Below are 22,778 nucleotides of genomic sequence, written 5' to 3'. Positions count from 1 at the left end.
CATACTAATTATAGAGGCCTAACTACTATTTAGTACTCATTTACTATATACTGATCACCTAAAACTGTTTTGGATGATCAGTGTCAACTGAGTGGACAGCATCAAAAGTGTCATCAAATGTTTTAGGTGGCAACCTTTAATAATGACTGGATCAGATCAAAAGGGAGAGGGGGTGGCACACGCTGCACTGTATAGAAATGCGGCAGATTCCTCCACTGCTGTGATAAATGCATTTTGAAAACTTACACAGGTTTTTTTTTGTTTGGTATTTTTGTTTTGTTTTCAAATTGGGCTGTGAAATGGAAATTATTTTTAACAACTTTCCTAAGTCTATTTAATTGACCTCTTTGGTAGTTATCCCACATTTGAGAATTTCAGCTGTTACTTTATTTGCTATAGTTTCACCTTTTTCTTATGCAGAGTGTAAGCTGGCTGGTAAATTTATACTAATAGTTAAATTCTTAAATTTTGTTCTGCACAATCTATTTTTAACATGGTGGGGGAAAACCTTTTGCTACAAAGATTAGATTGGACTCATCAACGCTAGTGATACCGTAGTATTGTGTTGCAAAGGTTTTTGTGGGTTTTTTTGGTTTTGTTCTTTCCCCTTTGTGTTGCATCAAAAAAGCATGAACATGCTGCATTGAAAAAGGCACTGAAAGTCATCTGGAGGCTCAAACCCCTATAATCTCGCAAAAAAATTAAGCAGCATACTAACATCAATACCAGTGGACCAGAGTAGAGGAGAACTAGCTCTGACTTTTGGATCTGCCGTCAAGCTTGTAAAATGAAAGCAACCACGTATTCTTACTGCATTGTTCCCATTGTTTTGATTTCACATAGTGTTCTGTTTGCTTTTTTAAGTCCCTGCTAAGTGCACACGTGAAAGCCAAGCCACTGAGACTCACAGAAAACTGGGCCACAGCTCCTGGGAGGCCTCGTGCCCCCTGCTCCTGCCTGTACCTTCTGGGCAGAGGGCTTTGCCTCTTGGTCACTGAAGCCTTGCACCAGGGCAGCTGATAGTTACTGCTCCAGCTGTTTGCTGCATGAACTGCCAGACTGTTCATGAAGTTCTCTTAAAACTGTTGCAATTTGCAGTCCAAAGTTTTAAGATAACTAAAATGAGGTTGAACAGCCCAGCCTTTTGTGCTGTCAGTGCCACATATACCTAGGGGCAGTAATCTTATCAGCTGTTCCAAGAGATATGCCTCCTGTGAGCAGTAGTGACCAACCTCTCCAGAGAAATTCTCACCTACAAAAAGTTACTCACATCAGCTGATTTGAACAGAACAAAGCTCTTGCATTAAGAAGCCTGACAACATCATGAAAGCTGGTGCTTTTAATAATAAGTTGCTGAGTATTTTGGATAAATTAAAAAAAAAATTACAAATTTAGACAAACAAGTTCCTCTTTTAAGAACTGGAGCTTTGAAATGTTTGTAGTATCTATGCCTTTTTCCCCCACTGTTAGTTTAATCAGTTCTACAAATGTCACCTTAATTTATTCTCTCAGTCTGAGACCAACCCATAATTTATCAAGTCAACATATACCTGTGCCACCTTACTGAATATTTTATATTAGAATAAAAAGATATTTAGACATAGCATGATCTCCAGCATGGGTGTTTGAAGTTCTAACATCAGAAGTAAAGGCATTATCTTTTTAAATCAAATGCCAACCAAATATGAGCATGCTTCTAGATTGCTCTACTTAATTCCCCCCTAGAGCTGTGAATGCTAAGGGAACAAATACTTTGTATTGGAGCACAAAGGAAAAGATGAGCAATTCCTGAAGCTAAAGGCCTTTCTGGGAATAGTGCAAGTGACCTCTCATTCCCTTGCAGGAAGCCAGTAATCTATAATCAGCATCTATACTTTCTACAAGACAACAGAATCTCTCTAATAGGCAGTTACCAAGCATTTTAGGGTTTTGTTAGGTCAAAAATACTGCCTGAAAACCTCCGTAGAGAACTATAAGCCAGCCAGTTCAACAACTAATGGGTTGTAATGGGTAATAGTAGAGACCTGAGGAAAACACATCATGATGCCTCTGCAGGATGTTCCACCAGCCTCCAACACGTGTTTGTCCTAGGGAATTCCCAGGCCAGAGACACCTTCTGTGCCAAGTGGTCCTGTTTGGATTTTTCTTTCCAGGATCTTCAAGGTCTGTGCAAAATTCTGTCATCCACCCTACTCTGAGACAGTGTTCCAAAGTTTAACTATGTAGAGCTGTAGTAATCCTTTGTATATGCGTTGAACTTGCCGCAGGATTGCTTGGTGGACACTTTTATTATTTTGTCTCCCAAGAAGTATTTTGCATCACCTTTCCTGTGCCACCCATTCATTTTACTATACTTAGCGTGTTCTCCTCGTTCATTTTTTTGGCTGGAGCGTCCTAGCTGATTCAATGTAACTTCTGTTCTAAACCTTTGGTCGTGCTAATTGCCCTTGACCAAAACACCACGTATGCATCCAATTCTTTTGTGACGTCAGGGCATGATGCGGGCACATCACAGATCTGTATTAGCAGTATTTGTTCGTTCTTGGCTGGTTCCCTAAGCCTTCCCAGCATTTATTCACCTTTTTAAGACTACTTTTAACACTCCTGAGCAAGTTTTCATAGACTTGTCCATTTAAATTCAAGATGGCTTTAAATGAGAATAGTTCAGAGAGCTTGTCGCGGTATGTATGGAATTAGGGCGGGTTGGTCTTTTTGCCTTCCCTTACCCTAATTTCCACTCCTTTAACTGATTTTCTTTAATCACAAGGCCTTTCTGGAGAGGTTTCTAGACACTTTTTGGTTTTCACTAGTCTGAATAGCTAAGCAGCAGTGTCATCACACTGACCAACTTCCAGTCCCCTGGCTTTAAACCAGATTTAAGCAAGAGGTTATACTTTACAGTTAATAGTTCAACGGTTGCTTACTCTTTCAGAGTTGTTGTCTGGCATATCATCTAGCTGAGGTGAACTGTGTCACTGCCTGTTTATCTGTTTGTTCTGAAACCTTTTGACTGATACTTCAACTTGAGACAGGTCCTGCAACATGTCCCTTTTCCAAAGGACTTTGGCATGAGAATCTCTAGTTCCTCAACTGCAAACATCAATACAAAAGCTTTCTAAATTAAATTATTGAATTTTAACTTAATTCCTGAATTGTCTTCTATCTGTTGGCCAGGTTTCACATTTAACCTAATAATTTTCATGTTCTTTTCTGAATTTGAAAGCAGCTTGCAGTCTCACTGCAGAATAGTTGTACGCTTAATCTGAACCTTCATAAACAGTTTGCAGACTGTTTGCAACTATTTTTCTTAACTCTGTTTTCCTATAACTCCCCTTTTTTTAGTTTGTCAGAGCCTGTAATGCTGAAACTGCTACAAAAGAAAGAAAAAAAATTAAAAAATCTTTTAAGCAGTTACTGCATGCTTCTGTGGACCAAATAAAGAGATGTTTCCCCTTGTGGGTTCCTCTCATGACTTAGTGCTCCATGAAGCAGTCACACTTAGCCATTCTATAAAGGATGACTCAAGTATTCCATTAGCGTATTTCCTGCCGTTGCAGATTGTCTGATCTCCTGCAGCACGCACGCTATGGTTATGGTTCCTCTCCTGTTCAGCAGTATAATTTAGAAGCTATACTCTTCCTAGTTTAAGCTGAACATTAAATCTGTAAGCATTCTCTACCACTAGTTGATACAGTTGGCTTGTCTGATGTGACACTAAGCATTCTTCAGGGTACAGAACCATTCTACTACCTTTCCTGTGTAAACCTATCTTTTGCAGTAGCACCACACTGACTATCTTTCTTACACCAAATACCTAAAATACCTGTTATTTAATTTTTTTAAAATGCCAGTCTCTCCATTGTATTTTTCAGATGCTAGCATTTGTGTGTGTGCATATTCTCCTACGGAGCTGGTTTTCGCTTTGTGCGCCCTTTTTAAAAGGGACCCGTTGGTGTATATTTCCTAATTCTAAGTTTGGGGGTTGCCAACCTGTGTGTTACTCTTTAGTTGATGATACTGGTATTTGGGGGTTATTTTATTATTGAATTGAGTTTAAATTTTTCAAGAACTCCTGTTCTTCAACAATTATTCTGTACCTACCAGAGAGATTCTGAGCACATGTTCTTGCACAGGATATAGGCTAGAACACAGAAATAATCTAAGCAATAACTGGTATTTTACTAATTGATCTGCTGTTTCTAGATACAGAAATGTCGACTTAGTGTACAGAGTCCTTTCCCTAGTTTTGCCATTCTGAACAGCAGCTACTTACCTTACTAATAACATTTTGATATGTAAGGAAAGAGAACTAAGTCAGTTTTTTTGAAAGACCAACATCGCAATTTACTTCAGTTTCATGGGCAAACTTAAGATCACTCTACACACTAATTGTGTGAGAGTTTTATTAAGGCTATACACAGAGCTTGGTTACTTTACTGTTAACAATCCCAGATCTACTGTACATTTACAAGTATCCCCTTTAAAAATCTATGGGGAAAGTAAAGTGAAATGTGTTATATGTGTTTATATATATGTGTGTATATTTATATTGGAAAAAAAGAAAGAACAGTATAGTTCTTTGGCATTTTAGGCATGTTTGTAATAAAGTGAAAAACACTTAAGAGGAATGAGTATAAACACAAACACGACCAATATACTGTGTGCCAATTTTTAATATTATTATTACCATTTAAGAGAGTCATAGTGCATAATCTTGTTTATATGTGAAATAAAGGAGTTGAAAGCATCTTAAAATAAATCCAGGTGATCTTTCACAATTGTAGTGCACATTCAACTAGAAATCTACTTATGAATCTGTATTCCAAATACTTAGGTATTCCATTTGTTTAAATTGACATGGCTTCATCCTTTTAAAAAAGGATAACCATTCTAAATTTCTCATGGTTAACTGATCTGGCCACTCTATGCCCTTGCCCATATTTGGCTTAAGATTTTCATATCATCTTCTGTTTTACTAGATCCTACATCACTCAGGAAGTTCTGTGGCAGCTACACATACTGTAAGTGGAGGTTTTTACTGCGTGAGTGTACACCTGGTTCACAACTTCTGAATTTTCAACTATTTCAGAATACACAGGTGTCCAATTATAGCAATACTTAAGTATTACATAGCGCTTTTCACTTGTAGATGTTAAGACTGTTACAACACTTTCCCCTTTCCTTCATGCTCCAATTTCAAACATTGAAGCGTTTCAGTAAGCAGACTCACCCTCTAGATTTTCCACATAGGAGTTGGACATGAGTGCTGAATGTTGAGTCCATTTCTCTGTTGAACCTGATGGCTGGTATTCCAGGTCAGAGATAAAACTGTCTGTGTCAGAGAAGAAGACAGACATAACTACTGACTGGACTAAATCAAGAAGTTACAGTTCACTCAACCAGGAAGTGACTTTCAGTTTTCTTTTAATAGCACTAACTTTAAATACCCAGTTTCATTCACAACTACTACATATGTTGACATAAGTAACTATTTATAAATTATCAGAGTGCCTATTAAAAACAGTATCACTTATCTTGTATATTTAGTTAGTTTTCAGTTAGCAGCCAGAGCCATAAAGGTAACTGTTAATATTTTTGGATGTCTTCCTAGTTGTATCATCATGGATTTTGTACTAGATAAAGTTCATTTTACCATTTGTGTTAGTTTAGAACATTCTTTCTGCGATTTTCTCAATCTGCTTTACTTACTGTGGTCAAATTAAAAGTGCTTATGCCCCTTGACAGCACCTCTACTGAACCAGGTAGGTAAAAGAGTACTAGTAAATAAAACCTTTATTTTTCCTACAATTTAAACACAGGAAACTGTTGCTGTAAACAGCCGTTAGCTTCCCCTTTCCCTGTCAGACTGTCTGTACCATTTGCCCAAGGTACTGATCTGCAGTCAGGCCACACACAGGTTGAGGTGCTGGAAAACTGAGTATTATCTTGGTATAGGTGGCTCTATCAGACCAAGGCAATGTGAGAAGCCAAGTAGGAAGCAGAGAACTGCATTCCACTGAGTTGTTTCTCTTGGGAGGAAAAATGTATAGTATATTTATTACTTTAGCCAACCAGTGCATGTTTATTCAGTTACAATTAGCGATTATGCAGAGGTTACAATAGTATGCTGGGTTGGGTTTGGGTTTTTTTTTCCTGCCCAAGACAGAGCTGCATGTTTAGTAAACTAGGATTTAATACAATTAACAAAATTGCTCTAGAAACTGGCTAATTTGTGCCTTCTGGATAGAGCCACACGATTGCTTTGCCAGCATGGTTTCTAAGCCCTGCTTAGGGATGACTCCTGGGAGAACGAGAGTCTATTTTTCCTTCCTCCTGAAACTCAAGCGGTACCAATTACCTCTTTGCATGACTCATGCTTAACTGTTTCAACCATAAAGTTATGTGTATTGGAACAGGAAGTGGAAAGCCCCGTCTGGGTTTCAATGGAAATGTCCACTGCCAGTTTGAAGGAAAGGAGTAGACTGAGGACAAATGCTCGTCAAATAATAGGACGTTAAGAACATTTTCCCCCACCAACTATAGTAGAACTGCAAGACAGTGACATTTAAATAAAGATTTAATGAATCCAGGGAGATCTGCAGAAAAATATCTTGGGATGAAACAAATTAACTTTTACCAGCAATCCTCTTCAAAGCTCAGGCTTTCAAAGGAACAGACAACAAACATGCTGACAAAAAGCCTCCAGAGAGAACAGTGAAGTTAATTAGCTCTTTTAGGCAACAGTCTCTGTACCGTAAGTCTGCATTGCTTATATAGCAAGGATTACCTGTCACTTTAGCAAAGAAATATGATTCTGAGCAATTTTTTCTAATTAATTTCATAGAGGGATTCTGAGGTTCTTGCATGTCTTAACAAAGCTGCTGACAGCAGTCAGTTTTTGCTTTTCTAAATCCCTGACAAAGTCACGTGTAACACATGTAACCTGTCTCCAGCCAGCACCTTCTGGAATGGAGCATGCGCTTGCCTTGGGCACGCAATATTTGTTTGTGAAACGTGGTAAATAAAGCAACAGCCTTTTAAAGTGTGTAATATAGCATAAAGATTTTGTTCAATGCACGCTGAAGTTAGATAGAACTTGAGGTACCAGATAAATATACATTAAAAAGACCTTTCTACCTCTTAATTTTACGAACATTTGGAAAAGGTTTATACTTCCTTAAGCAATATTAAATGTGTTTTGTACTGAAAGAATATAACATTAAAATTAAAGCTATTAAACTGAAATAGAACTCAAGAAAAATGACATCCTGTATATACATATATGTCTATTTAACCAACCAAAATGTCGTACTTTTATGAACCACGTCTTTGTCTTGGCTCTTCCCTTAAGTACAGAAAGGTTAGGGAAAAATGTAAACCCTCTATTACCTGCACCAGATCTGGGTCAAAGCAGTAAGTCAACTTAAAATGACAGTTCTATTACAGATACAGACCAAAAAGCTACTGGAGTTACACCATTTGGTTTTCAGGATCTCTTCCTACAAGAGTCAAACAACTTCATTTTTTGTATCACGTGATTAAAAGTTTAGCCTGCGCATCCTTTACTACTACTGCAGTATGATGCGTGGGAAATGGGACTTAATGTAGAAGATGTCACTGGTTTTAGAAAAGTAGATCCCCAAATATATTCTAGAAGGCGTGATTGATTTGCAGTGTTGCTCAAGTAAGTACTTGGTATCCTTTGCAAAAAGAAGTTTGATATAATGGTTTGGCAGATCATATCAACTGTCTAGGTTTGGTAGTATTGCTGCATCCACCTAGGAATTCATGCATTTTAGGGGACAGATGAGTCAACTGCTGTATTTACAGAGGCAGTGAGGATCAGTAAACCTCAAAGAACATTATGGATAGACTGCAGCGCATGCTTCTGTGAATATAGGCCTTCTTTTGTCAGCTCCAGATAGAACTCTATCAGCTGCATCTCTGTGACGATCCCTGCAGCTACATCCCATTTGTTAGGGGAGTATATTTAGCCTGGTTTTGACTCCGCATGACCAGCAAGTAGTACAGGGTCAACTTTCCCTTAAAAAAAAAAAAAAAAAAAGCTGCCAGGCTATAATTAATGCTCAGTCTTCTCTACTGTGGAGCAGGCAGCTGATTCTGTTGGTTTGTGATCAAAATCAGTCACATGGCAGGCCATGGCTGCAATGGCAAACTGTTCAGGACATGGTAGGTTGCCTTGCAAGTCACCATGCTACACCAGGCTTACTTTTAGTAATTTCAAGTTCAATGCCAACTTTGCTAAGTCCTATTTTTTTTTTTAATTGATAAAATGAGGCTGTACAAAATGTTAGGAGGAGTATGGACTTCCTGTGCACATTACAATTATAGCTATAGAGAGAGGCTGAATGTGCCTGTGGAGTACAAATATATATAGGATATATAACAAATATCCTTGTTCGCATTATGATTATGACTCTGTATTTATGTACCATAGTGAAACCAACTCATTTAAGTCATATGTTTATCCCTTTCTCTCACGCAAGAAGATAGACGAGTCTAACATGGTAAGTATTAAGTGTGTGCCATGGAGCTAGAGCATACGTGCTGCGCAGCGGAAAGCAGTGCGGAGGTGTCCAAGCGTATTTTTCCCAGCGTCACAAGGGCGTGCCTAACTCCTTCCAGTTCTGCTACTATTGCAAGTGTCTGCACCATGACGTAGTCACGTCACTTGCATTCACAGAGTAGGTTTCTAACCTCTTCTAGTTCTTAAATAGGAATCTTTTTGCGGTGGTGCAACTATTTGAGCTTACTTTGAATTAATTGAGGTGTTCTGTGGCTCGCGGAGGGCAATAGGAAGTTTGATACGTTTGCTGGTCATGGGTACTTGAGGACTGAAGAGACTTGTCTGAAGTTCTTTACACATCAGCAGTCTGCAACCTGTCTTCTCAATAGATGCCTTGCTGGCACAGATTTTATGAACACAGTGAATTAATCCACTGGAAGACACGGTCACAGCATTCTTTAACTGCTGAGAACCCCAGACAGTAACATTCTTTTCATTCACCCTTCCTCACTGTTCCAACCTTTTCCTTTTAATCTGCTGCTTAGTCTGGAGATGTTTAATTCCTAGCACCTACTTACTAAAAGCAGATTCCCAATTCTCTTCCAATACATTTCAGGTTCTGCCTCATCACCTTACTCGAATTCAACATCTCACTGCAGAAGCCCATAAGCTTACGAGAAGAATTAGCAGTAAAAAGCAGTTTACAATTCTATCTCCATACTGCTTGATAATATATATATAATATACAGATTACTAAGAAAGGAGGAGTTTGGACAAAACCTTATTAAACAATTTATACTAGTATAATTTTTGGAATGCCTTTTATCAACAGGAATAATCCAGGAGTTCCATGTACAATGTAGGCTCAAGTTCTTGTCACACAAATGCATGTCGGGCATGCTGCAAGATGCAACGTTTTGTTCCATACTTAGGAGAGTAAAAAAACCACCTTGAGTTTGAGATGTACATCTTAAGAACATCTCAAATTTGAGTTGCACATTTTTGAGCCACTCTCCTCCATACTAAGCTAGACTCCAGCATTCGGTATTTTTTGTTTCTGTAGGCCTTCAATGCTGTTTGGCAGGACACTGCCTTAAATAAGAATGACTTGTTAATGCATAATTTTTAAATACATAGATAAATACGAAGTACAATCATTCTCCAGTACTTTCCTATTAGTTTCTACTGGGATTGTCCAGAAGTTAAGCTGAAGCTACAGTAAAAAGCTACCTGTAAAGATGTACATATTTTCTAGCAAAAAATCAGAATAATCCCTGAGCTTCCCAGCAAGAGAATTTATCAACTAGAGAATTATCACAGAACTATTAAAATGAATGAATGCAAATGGCTTAGAATTCTACATGGAATGTGTCTGACAAAACAACTTACTGCTTTATGTACACAAAACTGTTAGAGGATTTCTAGTTATGATTTATATCAAGTCCACATACTCTATTTTCTAATCTCCAGCTTTATGTAATGGAGATGCAATGAGTAACAAAATGTAAGAGGATTAGTAGAAGGTCATCCTGATTTGCTGAATACAGCCTAACATAATACCTTAAAAACAGTTACATGCAGTTGCACACGTTAGAAATCTCATCGCTGTAGAAAGCTATAAAATCCAAGGTAAACTCACTCCTAAACTGCAAGCCACAAGAGATTAAATTTTAGATCAACAGTATTAGATAGATTTAAATCTAAAACTTGACAGTGGGATGGGTAGGTAAACCACCACACTAGAAGCACTTTTTAAAAACAGTGGGGAAAAAAAAAATTAACAAGGCCTCACCATAGAACTAGACTGATTCTAACCAACTAGCTTGCTTTTTTTTTTTCCTCCAAGTGGGAAGAAATGGGACCTTTATTAGATAAGCATACAACAGAGCACCATATGGATGATGGAAATGGGAAAGGACAGAAATGACCAGCTGCCTGCTTCTTGTCACTTAAGCTGCCTTGTTTACACCTATTTGCAGCCCTAAATATTCCACTGTCCACACAGGGAAACATTAGCCTGGGGAGCGGGGCAGAGGGCAGGCTTGCTGAAAGACATTAAGAAAAAAAGGCAGCCAAACAGCCCAGGGGCAGGGGAGGAAAAATAGAGGGGACAACTAAAGAGCAAGAAGCTGCTTTTATGTAGTTCCCGTCCAAACATCCACCAGCTTGTACAGATTGACTATTGCAAAGATCTAAGCGGAAAAAAGTACTGGTTTTCAGAACACCTTTTAAGTAGCAGCATACAGGGTAAGTTACTTTGAAATTGTTATTGGTAATATCATCTGAATTTCCTATCCAGGTGCCCTCATGCATTCCGATCCCTTGTTTCTTCAAGTGAATTAGTGTTTCCTGTAGGAATGAAGGATGGGAAGAGGGGAAGCCAAACAAAAGAGCACGTTCAAAGGTGGAGATTAGAAAAGCCTAAAGACATTAACCAGATCCTGTTGAAAAACAAGAGAACAAAGACCGGCCCAAACTTCAGCAGTAAAAAAAAAAAGGGGGTGTGTGGAGGGATGGGTGGGTTTGGGGGGGGGGCGGGGGGGAAGTAGTATACTTTATGTAGACACCCAGGTAGAGGATCTGCCTTTAAATTGTGTCATTCTTTTCCGCTCATATCCCAAACAGAGCCCAGCTTGCTCTAACTGGTAAAGGGCAAAGGAAGGCAACAAAGTTTGAAGAGAGACTCCATTCCGGCCATCAGCAAGTGTATTTGTCTTGGCAGAGAAGTTATAAAGGATCCAGGAGACGCTGGATCAAGGCTAATGCAGATGCTCTTAGCTTGAACACCTATGGATTAAGCAGTTTGTAGTTCTGTAGTAAATAGTAGTGGTTTTTTGGTGTGTTCTGAAGAAAAAGCCTTAATGTTGGCTGAAGAGGCACTAAGATTCAATTTTAGGAGTCTTGCTTACAGGAATTTATGCAACTACTATCCGGACTGCCACTTCTGTAGGTGGGATTGTTTGGGGTTTGGTTTTTGTTTGTTTGTTTTGGGTTTTTTGCTTATTTGTTATTTTAAAACAATTTTAAACTACACTCTGTCAAGCTAAACAGCTTAGTAATTCTGGGACTAATTTTGTCATGAGGTAGCACTTCTATACTATGCTCAAATTTTGTTCAACATTTCTTAAAATATTTTCTTTGCCAAGAAAATATCTACTATGCTAATTTTTCAAAAGCGCACATTAACTAAAAGAAAGAAGATTATTTATGCTGTCAATGTTTTTTTTTAGTTTGTTTACTTTATTTTCCAGACTGCTGCCTGAAGTATTTAAGGTCAGTAATCCAGACATGATTTATACTATATTCAATTGGCTTTGCCTTACTGTTTTGAGAGGTTTATTCACCTTAACTGGTAACCCTTAAAAACCTATTTTCCAACTAAATACAGCTTTGAGGTATTAGCTGGGAGAACATACTGTATCAGCATTCATTTATGTATGCAATTATGTTTGGATTTTTTTCCTTTATTGTTGTAACATTAATGTAGAATAACTGATTTCGCTATTTGTGTCTAGCTCTATTTGTACAGAAACTAAAATTTGATTATGCACAAAAGAAAACTACTGAAATTATTTTTAAAACCGCAGTAATATGTTAGATAAGTTATAAAAAAAGCGTTCTTGTCTAAACATGTTTTCTTTATTTAAAGCTGATTAAGCAGAGGAAGCATTTACTCAAGTTTGAGAGAACTGAGCAGCTTGTGTCTTGTCACTGTGCCCTTCAAGTTTTTTGGACCAGCAGGTTTAAGGCGAGACGACTGATTTGTATTTGCAGATTGGAAATGAAGAAAAAAACCCAACAAACCACCCCCCAAACCCAGCCCCCCAAGCACTCATCGAATGGCCGTAATATGAAACTGAAATGAAGGTAAATCTCTGTGCTTGCAAATGTACTGTTGCTGCCAAGTGCTAGTTCAGCATTTAAAATCATGTTCAATTTTCCGTATAGGAAGTGTACAGTTTAATCATCAGTTATCAGATCTTCTTTAAACTTCTATTTTAAAAAAAATAATGCTTGCTATAAATTAATAAAGCTATGGCCATTTGACTCATATGTATATTGATTATACTTCTCTAAAATCAACTGATATCTTTGATGCAGGGGGAAAAAATTGGTTTTCTTTTCTGTGCATTAATTTCTGAACAAGTATAAACAAACTGCCAAGATGCTCATAAATGCTGAACGCTTCTGCTTCTATTGTGAACAGTTTAACTACAGTATTTAGTTCTGTTTTATTTCTACATCTTTTTTGCGGGTGTGGAGGGAAGGAGGATGAGAAAAAGGTTGGTCCTAATGTGACACTTAGGGAAAAATTAATCTCTTTCTCACTTCTCTAGTACGGAAGCAGAAAATGCTATTTTTCTGTGCATTCTGTTTCATAGAGCCTTGTTCTTCTCCCCTCAGGAAGTCCTTGATAGAATCAGTCCCTTCCTTTCTAAATAAAGTTACGTTGATTGATAAACAGTGTTTCTAAAAAGAAAGCTTTGTTTAATTAGGGTGGCCATTTAATTGAAAGCCCAACTGTATTACCAGTTTCTCTCATTTTCTTCCCAGTATGCTGTGTCTGTTTTCTTACCAAGTTTTCTCATTACTGACTGAAGGTAACAACAGCAAATTTCCATTTATGAAGGAACTGGGACCGATAAGGATATTTAACAGGTTACCCACACTGAATTCTTTACACGACTGCTGATGCAATTAAGTAATTACTAGGGATGATTAAAAAACCCCAAACCCCACAACAGTTAATGCTATTGTAGAAAAGAGATATTAATAAGTTTCCCACCATCAACACTGAACACCTTTAACACACACCTTTTAAGGCCAGGCCTTCTGTTCTTCCAGCCTTATTAACATGACGTGTTCTTTAATTGCCTTGTATCTATGCCTCAAATACGCTGATGTTTAGGACCTGACATAATTAATTTTTTTTCCCACTTGGTTGGACAAGTTCTGTAAATTAACACTGTCCAAGTATTTAGAGAACTGTATTGCCTGGACTTTAGCACTAGAATATCCTTGTTCTGTTTATGTTAAACAAGTTAATTTCTCAAAAAGGCAGCTAGAGTGGTATGGAGAAAGCAAACAGCTACTGTGAGCAGAGGTGCTGAATGCTGACAGCGTATCTACGGTACATCTGTGAAGAGACTATGACAGTGCCAAAATGCATGTGATGTATTTTCAGAAAACGAGCCTGCCCTTCAAAACTGGGACAACTCCAAGAAACAAGACTCCAAACTACATCTGTGCAACTTAGATATATTACTGTGACTTTCACTGAAACGTACCAACAAGACCGTCAGGAAAGGCTTCAAATTAATTCCTTATCTATAAGGTATCAATGCGTAGGAGTTAATCCTCAAGCCCCGTTTTAAGTCTATGGGCAAATTAGACTAAAGGATTTGAACTGTGTAACTACGGATTGCAGCTGGTATTGTTAGGTTTAAATAAGTTGCTTTCACAAAAGTATGACTCCATTTTGATGATACAAATTTACTTCTGTGAAGAGGAGTGTTGTCTAAACAAAACAGAGCAACCCTCCCACACCCACTTTGTAGCTTAAGGTAGATTATATCCCAGTATTAAAACATTTTGTCCACTTACCATCATCTAGCGTGATATCTTGTAGTCCTATTGTTTGAAAATTCAATTCTCGATCTTCAGGTTCTGGTTTAATGTTAATAGCTGCCCCGTCTGGTGAAAATGGAGATGAATCGCATACGGTATGGTGTATTAGGGATGATGCTGCGTTAAGACCTCCCAGCGCTGGACTATGTGCTTGAGGGGAGTGCTGTCCCGAGTGACTTACAGCGGTTGGCGGGGGAGATGAGGCAGGTCCTGAGCTAGGAGACTGGTAAGGCATAGGCTGTAGCTGGGGCGAAGAAGGTCCAGACAGCGGCGAATGGACCAAAGGGTGGGAAGCTGTGGGGGATGGGGATGAAGCGGATGCTGGATTTGTCGAATGGTATGGGACTTGCTGCAGCTGGGGAGAAGACTGCCCAAGGGACCGGCTCATTGCAGAAGGGATGGAGCCCTGCCCTGCACTTGGGCAGTGGTATCCCATCGACGGTAGGTGAGAAGATGACTGTCCCGAATGAGCTGGGTGTGCTAGCGGATGCCCTGCTGTACTTGGTGTCGCCACAGAACCTGGATTTGAAGAATGAAACTGCATTGGTGGTAGAGCTTGGCAGCTAAGATTTATCAAATGAGGTACAGCTGTGTCTTGCTGAAATGAAATAGCATCGAATCCTTGGCTGGAGGCAGAGTTCATAGGAAGACCAGACTGTCCGTTGTATACATCGTTAGACTGCATAGGCTGGTAAGAAGGCCTCACAGGAGGTGCTGATGTTACCTGAAAAGACTGAACCACAGCAGGAGGCAAAACATGACACTCTTCACTTGGACTAAGGTTTCTACCTTGCATATGTGGCAGGTGGGATACTGCGGAGGTCACCATTGCTGTGTATGGAGGTTGGACCGGACACACAAGGCTCCTGGGTGACGTGGACAGTAAGTTGTCATGTGGATGCCCTTGCTCTGGTGAGGGCAATTGAGTTCGGATAGAATGCAGGCCCTGGACGTTGCTCGCGTGAGGCAGGGCCAAAGATGGAACAGCAGACAAATCCACATCATCTCTGTGCTCTTGTTTCATTATAACTAGAAAAAGTAAAACAATTGTTACAATTCCAACCCATTGGTATCCTGTGATAAACGCACACTAATTGCTGCTTAACAGCTGCAAACAGTACTGTTCGCGTCCTTGCTCCAGTTTCCCTTCTTTTGCTCTGCTTTCATTTTCTTTGACTTTACGCCTGCTCTGTCAACCCTTAAAAGTCAGGAACTCTCCTAGCACTTACTCAAAGGCAGTTAACTTCCTTTCTAAAATATCCTCCCATGCAATTCATGTTTTCATGGACACGTGCAACCCAGCCACAGGAAGTGCAGTACGTCAAAAGGACACACACATGGAGGGTGGCTGCTGCTGCGGGGCTCCAGCAACACCAGGCAGGCACGAGCTCGGTCTCAGGCGCTAGGAAACTGTGAATGACATTTCTTAGCAGGCTTCAAACTTTGCTCAGCCTCTGATGAAAATGACAGATGAACTTTGGCAACACACTTAAACTAGTCTGGGTAGTGCGTGTTGTTTTAATTACAGCAGCCCTTTCAGCATATCCTCCAATTTCAATGATGGCAACAACTGTTCTTATAACACAGACAAATTGACACACTTTCAGTTACAGGATTATTATTATTATTTTTTCAAGCTACCGGCACGCTCTTGAAAACGACACTGATTTTTAAGTACAAACAGTGGAAAAATGTTAACACAACTGCCTAATTACTGCTTTATAAAATACACTGTTACATAATCTGCTATATAGATTTATAGAAAAAATGCATTTTAAAATGTTTGTGCAATAACAGCTGCAGTTATAATTAAAACTTACTTCTTACTTAAGCAGTGTCATTACTTCATTCCACCATTTAAGTATGGAGTTCTCGAACAAAAATATAGTTTAAATGTGTTTAATAACTACCTTAGAAGCTGACATTCTTAAGAATGGTTGAAAAATACCACAAATCTGACACCACAATTATATAAAAGTATACTTAGTGTACCAGAAACCTAGGTAGCATTGTGTAAATTACACGTGAAGGTACGAAGTAGGTAATTTTAGAGCACAACAAGTGAGCAAAACTTAGCTGACATGATTTAAAAAAAAACACGTCAGGTAATGGAAGTTGGCTTTGTCAGCATACCTATTAGCTTTAAGAAGTTTACATAAATATCCATATCTGCTTTTAAGACTCATCTACCTATCTGACTTCAAAGTCTTCCAAACAGTACTAAAGGGTCCAGCACCATCATTTGCACCTTGTGAATTCTGACTACTCTAAACGGGTAAAAATTTCTTAAAAGAAAAGACAGTAAGTGGCAGGCAAAGGAGCTGGCATTGCGTATCTAGTAGTAACCACTTCCTCATACCAAACAAAAGGGATTAAGATGTTTTAACTACACGTACAGTTAACAGAGCTAGAAGCAAAAACTGTACAAGTTAAACTATTTTCTCTCAAAATGCTGCAGTGTGTCCAGAAGCAGGGAAAATATTTTTATCGTCTTCCTTGTATTTAAACCTCTTCACGGTTTTTTGACATTTGAGGTGGGGGGAAAAAAAATAAATGTGTAAAAGCTGTTCTCCTATGATCTCACTATTCTCCACGTCATCACTAGGGTTATTTACAGAGCAGCTTCTGAGATTCATCATCACACTCAAAAAAAAAAAAAGTAAAATGCAAATTATTCTGTAAAAAGTGCAACAAAGAGATACGTGGCTGTAATCATAGTATTGCAGCTTGTTACTCTAGATATCAGCTTTTTAATTAGACAAACTGAAGTTGTTTTACAAAAAATTCAAGGCTAGTCTTCTCTGCTTGTCAAAGGTACAAGGACTGTCTGAATTACTTTCAAATATCTCCTTTAAAAACCAAAGTAAAACTCAACCGTTTATTTTTCATTTAATACCTGGTGTATAAGTAAAACGTTGAGACTGGCTTTTTTTCCTCTTGCCGTTGCAGAGATAAAACTGCACCTGAACTGCAGCTGTAATGGTTTTGTTATGGTATGGAGGAACTTCAAGAATGATGTTTGCCTATATGAAAGTTGAAACGAAAAAGTTTTACATATAGAATATAAGTGAAACAGCTATTCATTACAGAAAACACTAAAACACATTGCAAAAAACTAAAGCACACTGATATTTTGAAATGGGTAAACTTCAAGTTTATGCATATTATATAGTAAAACAGTACTATAAGCAAACTTCTATTTGGAGACTTTTTGCTTCTTTTAGACACAAGTGTTCTGAAAGTAATGCTTTTAATTAGACACATCATCTAAAGGATGCTTTGCTCGTCTGCCACAGCCTAAAAAAAACTCCAGCAGTCAACGAATTGCTTTTTCAATCATTAAGCTTTTAAGAAAAAATTTAATGCACTGGAAATTATTTGTCATCTTGGCAAAATTATCTTCAGTTTTCTTTTTCCAATTTTCAATTTCTTTTTTTATTGCTTTCACAACAAACATACTGCTTCCAGTTCCTTCAAAGCATCATCTTAATGGCTATTTTATAGTATTAAGCCAATTTAGAAGTCTCCAACTGTCTGTCTGAATCAGCCAATGACCTACTTACTTTACTAAATTAATTCTAAATTTCAGAACAACAGTGAAGATGTTTGGTTTCTCATTTTAAAACAGAAAGCTTTCTAAAGTAAGAAAAATTGTTTCTCACCCCTTGACACTTTTCCCTAATTATTTTCCCTTCTACCTCCCACTGAGGTCGTCCATCTGTTGAGAGAAATTTGCAAATAATTCAAGCAAAAAGCATTCTCTGAAACACTTAAATACTTTATCTTAAAAAAACTTAAATACTTAATATAAAACTGCATTTATTTTCAGTCATAGAGGCCATTCAACTGACAGAGCTGTATCGTAACCGAAGCATGAAGTATAGAGATGCTTTAGGAGTTTCAACACTACAGCTGTTGTCCATATAAGGTGACAGTTGTGCAGGATTCTGCATTTTCACAGAACCTGCTGATGACATAGAATTAGATTTAATTCCAAAGGAGGCAATGTGTACTACAAGCGTACAGAGGGAGTTTCCCCCCTCCCCCCATTTTTCTAAAAACATTTTTGAAAGGTAGTTAAAGTACTACTAACACTTGTGATTAGTCAAACAAATGTGCTGATGACTTACAGTTTAAGTCACCATGCAAGAGAGAGAGAACGCATGCCATGCTTTCGTGCACATACCCACAGGTTATACGCTTAAAACTAACACCCTCCACTGAGCTGAAAGACCCCGTAGTAGCTCAAACACCAGGGACGTCGTCTGTGTTGCGAGGGAAGTAAGTGGCCTTGGTGAACCTCTCTGCCCAGATCTAGCGTAACCCGTTACCGTTAGTCTAACACTGGTCTCTGTTACTGGGTTTTGTACAGGTTGTCAGGGGACCTACTGTCAAGCAGCAGTACTTCTTAAAAAGGCATTCAAATCGGCGTCAAAATACATTATTACATTAAACCCCCACTTCTGTGGGATTTGCTAATAAAAAAATCCACCCCAAGTTTTTTACTTAAATATTTAAGGAAATAAGAAGGTGTAGAAGAACTGGACTTGGCTGCAAGCTTTTATTTTTAAGGATTTACTTTGCACTGTTTTCCCTGAAGTTCAAGTCAGGTATTCAAGCCAGATCAATGATAATTAAGTTAATCAAACGTTACGCTCTCTGTATTAAAGGGACAATCAGGGAAGAAAAGGAACTCTTATGTATTACATAAAGCTAGTCCTAAATTTTCAACTGTTTTTCATGCAGTTAAATTCTTCTACAGGTTTCGCTGCATGAAGGAAACGCTGTCTTTAGCATACCCTAACTGAAACGCATGCCTGCAATATAATTTTTAATTCTGCTAATATACAAGGGTAAGCTGCTGCAGTTCCCTCCCATGGCTAAGTGTGGAAGATTGAACCTGGGTCCTAGAGAGCTGGCTATAATATTGCTGATTTCCTGGCAATTAAATACGTGACCAGCTTGTCAAGTACATACATGTTTAATACGCGTTCAAGAGGTCGCTGTTGTTCGTACCGCTGCTTTTCCACACTATTTGAAGGGGATGCACACTTGCCTGCTTACAGATGCAGATGAGGCAGAGACACGGCTGAAGCAGATGCTTCACACCAGATCTGAGCCAGATCTTGAGACTTTTAGTAAAAAATGTATCCCTTAAGAGTAACTTCTATAGAAAATCTTACGCAAACGTAGGGGAAAAAAAAAAAAAATCTGTAGTGTTTTCTAACTAGTATTTATTTCATTAGCTCCGGAGTAAGTCAGTTCCTACACAATGATTAAATCAGATGTAACATGACATCAATATCAAACAGCGTATTTCCATTATTTCCCTTTTTCACTTTTTTAATAAGGACAAAATGCATGCTATCATCTTTCAAATGACAGATGTTCAGATGAACAGCATCTTTCAAATACACACAATTCCAAGTCAGATAGCGTCTAATTGCCTTCCTGAATCAGAAGTACTACTGCGTTAACAACTGTCACCCAGCTTATAGACCAGTGCCCAAACTGGTTTCAGATTACTACTGGTGACTTAACTTTACTTCCTTTTTTAAACCTCCTTACTTCCTAAAATCAAGCTCAGGTAGTGGTTTTGGGTTTGTTTTCAAGAAAAAAAGTAAGACAGTACTTACCTTGTCCTTTTTCAAAAAATATAATTTTGGATTCTGGAAGAAAATTGGATCCTGTCACCACCATTTCATGGCCTCCATTTACTGAGCAGCTATTGATGCTGTACTTCTCGATCTGAGGAAGTTCTTGAGCAGATCGCTGAGCTTTAAAAAAGAAAACCAAGGGAAAATTATTATTTGTGATTTCAATCATAGTGACATTTCTTTGATAATCCTAACTTGAAGAATCAGGAGTGAAACTAAACCAACCATTTATTTACATACATAAATCATATTTGTGTATGGTTTATTTTTTTTAATTACACTGATACTAGATACACTGATACATAGAAAAGAAACACCAAGAAGCCATGAATTCCAACAGTCTTTACTGGTGAAGGAAATGAAATTTTTAGTTTAGGAATAGTGTTGTGGGTTTTGGGGGGTTTTTTTGGGTTTTTTTGTTTTTTTATAAAATTTAAAATGACTTCAGTAATTTATAGACAAAATTCAAATTGTTTAAGGTCATGTTTTGATTCTTTAGGGCCAGCATTTAACAAATAAGCTCTCTAGAAGTTCAGCTGTTTGTTAGATAATACTACATAAAGACAAGTAATGGTATAGCTCTTGCAAATGAAATGGTATTAGTTCTTCCTGAAATGAATATTTATTGTCACTGACATCTATCAGCTGCTTCTGCTCACATACAGGAACTTCTGAAGCTGCTAGCTGTGACTGCAGTATCGGGTTTAGAGCTGAAAACACCGCTTTTGTCTCCAAACCCTGAGGCTGCCACTTGACAAGTACCATCTTTAAATAAAGATATATTAATTTTCGGTAATTTAGCTCTTTACACACAATGCTTTTTACATACATGTTATATATAATTCTGACAATAAATACTGTCAGAATGACAATACTACTGATACATGCACAAAACATGAGTATAAATTATATTTAAAGCAATCTTACAGCATTCAACAGGTATGGAAGCAGTCTGCAGAGATAAGACTTTTCCACTAGGCTGTGGGATGTGAACACGAAACACAAGTCGCACTCTGGTATTCTTTCTTCCAATATCTGTCTCTCCTTTACGGAGCTCTATATCTGAATTGCGAAGTTTCAAAATACCAGCACAATCGATACTGGAGATAGGTGAGGACGGATGGATCAGAAGAGAAATGGAAGAAAATGAATCAAACTATTGCCAAAGTATACTCTGAAGCCTTTCTTTTGTTAAAGAATGAAGAGCATTCTACTTTTTCCCATGTTATGCTATTTTAAATGTCTGAGATTAAAAGATCTGTTAGTGTCAAAAATGGCAGCAAGTACTCTGGTGAAACATTTAGTCTTGTAAATATCTAGCTGCTGCTTTTTTGAGCCTTTAAAAGATTATGTGTTACTGCACATTGTTTAGCCTTCCAAGTAAGTTACTTAAAACATCATTTACAAGGAGCAACAGACTTAAGATTTAGTTCTGCCTTAGGAAGGACTAGAGAATGACAAAAGCGTAGCCATCAGATCCCAGCTACCATTCCACGTAGTTACTCACGACACACATACTTCAATCAAGTAACACATATACATAAACATGCGAGGAGTGTTATCTTGCACATCATCGTGGGTTCACAGCACTCAATGGAACTAGCATGAAGTCTGCAACTAGGAAAATTTAAGCTGACTTCAGAAGTCACAGCAGAAATAAATGCGCTACATAAATAATTGTGCTTTAGCCTGCTTGCTGAGCCTCCAGCTAGAGCAGGGCACTTACATTGTTGCTGTAACAAACCATTGAACTATTATTTAGCACATTCTATCTGGCAAGACCTGAAAAGTCAGAATAATGGAACTGCTAAAAATAAAAAAAATAACCAAAACAAGGAAAGGGCCTACCAAAATACCAGAAGTTAAATGACCACATTCCATCAAGAAAAAAACCAGCTAAACTATATGACTGTGTTTTCATAGGAAGAGGTCTTACATATTCATAAAAAAACCAAAACAAAACTCTGCTGGCCAGTAACCCATATGCAGTTCTACATATGTAGAGTCCTATATACATATGGATTGAACGGGGAAGTACAATCCCAGAAGCACTCATCTATCCCCCATCAATCTTACAAGCTTCCCTGGCGCTCTACTTCTTTCCTTCTGACTGCCTAAACATTAGGCACATCTCTTTGAACATGCCATCTTCATTATGAGCCATATTTGTGGAAAATATGCTATTTCGCAAGATTTTTCTTTCACCTTTACACAAATGAAAAAACAACCAACCAACCACATAGCAATCAAACAGCTAATTTATGCTGTGATGTACCTGGCTGACATATTGTTTTCAGGAAGAAGCGGTATTTCCAGAACTTTTGTGCTGGCAATTATTATCTCTTGACTAGCTGTTGCAACTGTTTTTCCAGTGATTCGGTGCACCTGGTAGAACGCATGAGGTCTTAAGTAGCGATCATCTGCTGTTCCGATGAACATTTGTAGGTTTACTGGCTTCTCGCTGTAGCCCAGGAGCTGATGAAAAAGTAGATGCAGTATTAAAATATTAGTTGACTTTTTCTGCATTTATGTGTGCATAACATAAATACAAAACTAGTACAAAGACTTAAGAGTCAAAGAGTAGTATTTAATTACAAACTCCAACCTCTTCAGATATCAGAAAACTGAGTACACGTCAGTTCCCCAACACCAGTATCAGCAACAACACTTACCAGAACAAATGTATCAAAGTATCTTTACTACTTTTGAATCTTTCAAAGAGAAAAGAACTGTTTTATCTACAGAATTTCTACATCAAAGCTATGCTATGTTATAGGTGCATTTCTGATATTGTTTGTAATCAAAGCCAAATTATCAGTTCTGCTAAGGTACACCTAGTGTGTTCTAGTATTTCTACTAATACTAAAAGTATTTTCAAGTTTAGTTTTGCTACTATGGAATGTGATAGTGAGTTTTATTAAATTTAAGAAGTTTTGTGAACGCAAAAGTATTAGGGTAAGACAAAG

General features: G+C 38.0%; 1 protein-coding gene across 3 annotated transcripts in view; it reads right to left on the bottom strand.

Annotated features, from left to right (window-relative positions):
• Window positions 1-22,778, bottom strand: part of NFATC3 (nuclear factor of activated T cells 3) — a 104,543-nt gene that overhangs the window by 7,984 nt on the left and 73,781 nt on the right. For 2 of the 3 annotated variants that reach the window (XM_080364755.1, XM_080364754.1), the window contains exons 4-10: window positions 22,088-22,287; window positions 20,740-20,912; window positions 19,792-19,932; window positions 17,818-17,873; window positions 17,052-17,178; window positions 14,132-15,184; window positions 5,231-5,332 (exon numbers count right to left, since the gene is read on the bottom strand). In XM_080364755.1, the coding sequence (XP_080220881.1) occupies window positions 5,231-5,332; window positions 14,132-15,184; window positions 17,052-17,178; window positions 17,818-17,873; window positions 19,792-19,932; window positions 20,740-20,912; window positions 22,088-22,287 (1,852 nt within the window). The remainder of the gene's footprint in view (window positions 1-5,230; window positions 5,333-14,131; window positions 15,185-17,051; window positions 17,179-17,817; window positions 17,874-19,791; window positions 19,933-20,739; window positions 20,913-22,087; window positions 22,288-22,778) is intronic. The other variant, XM_080364756.1, reaches the window with a different exon arrangement.

The sequence above is a fragment of the Falco punctatus genome, assembly GCF_963210335.1.
Source record: "Falco punctatus genome assembly, chromosome: 14".
NCBI classification, from domain to species: Eukaryota; Metazoa; Chordata; class Aves; order Falconiformes; family Falconidae; genus Falco; species Falco punctatus.
This window is presented reverse-complemented; position numbering and strand designations above follow the sequence as displayed.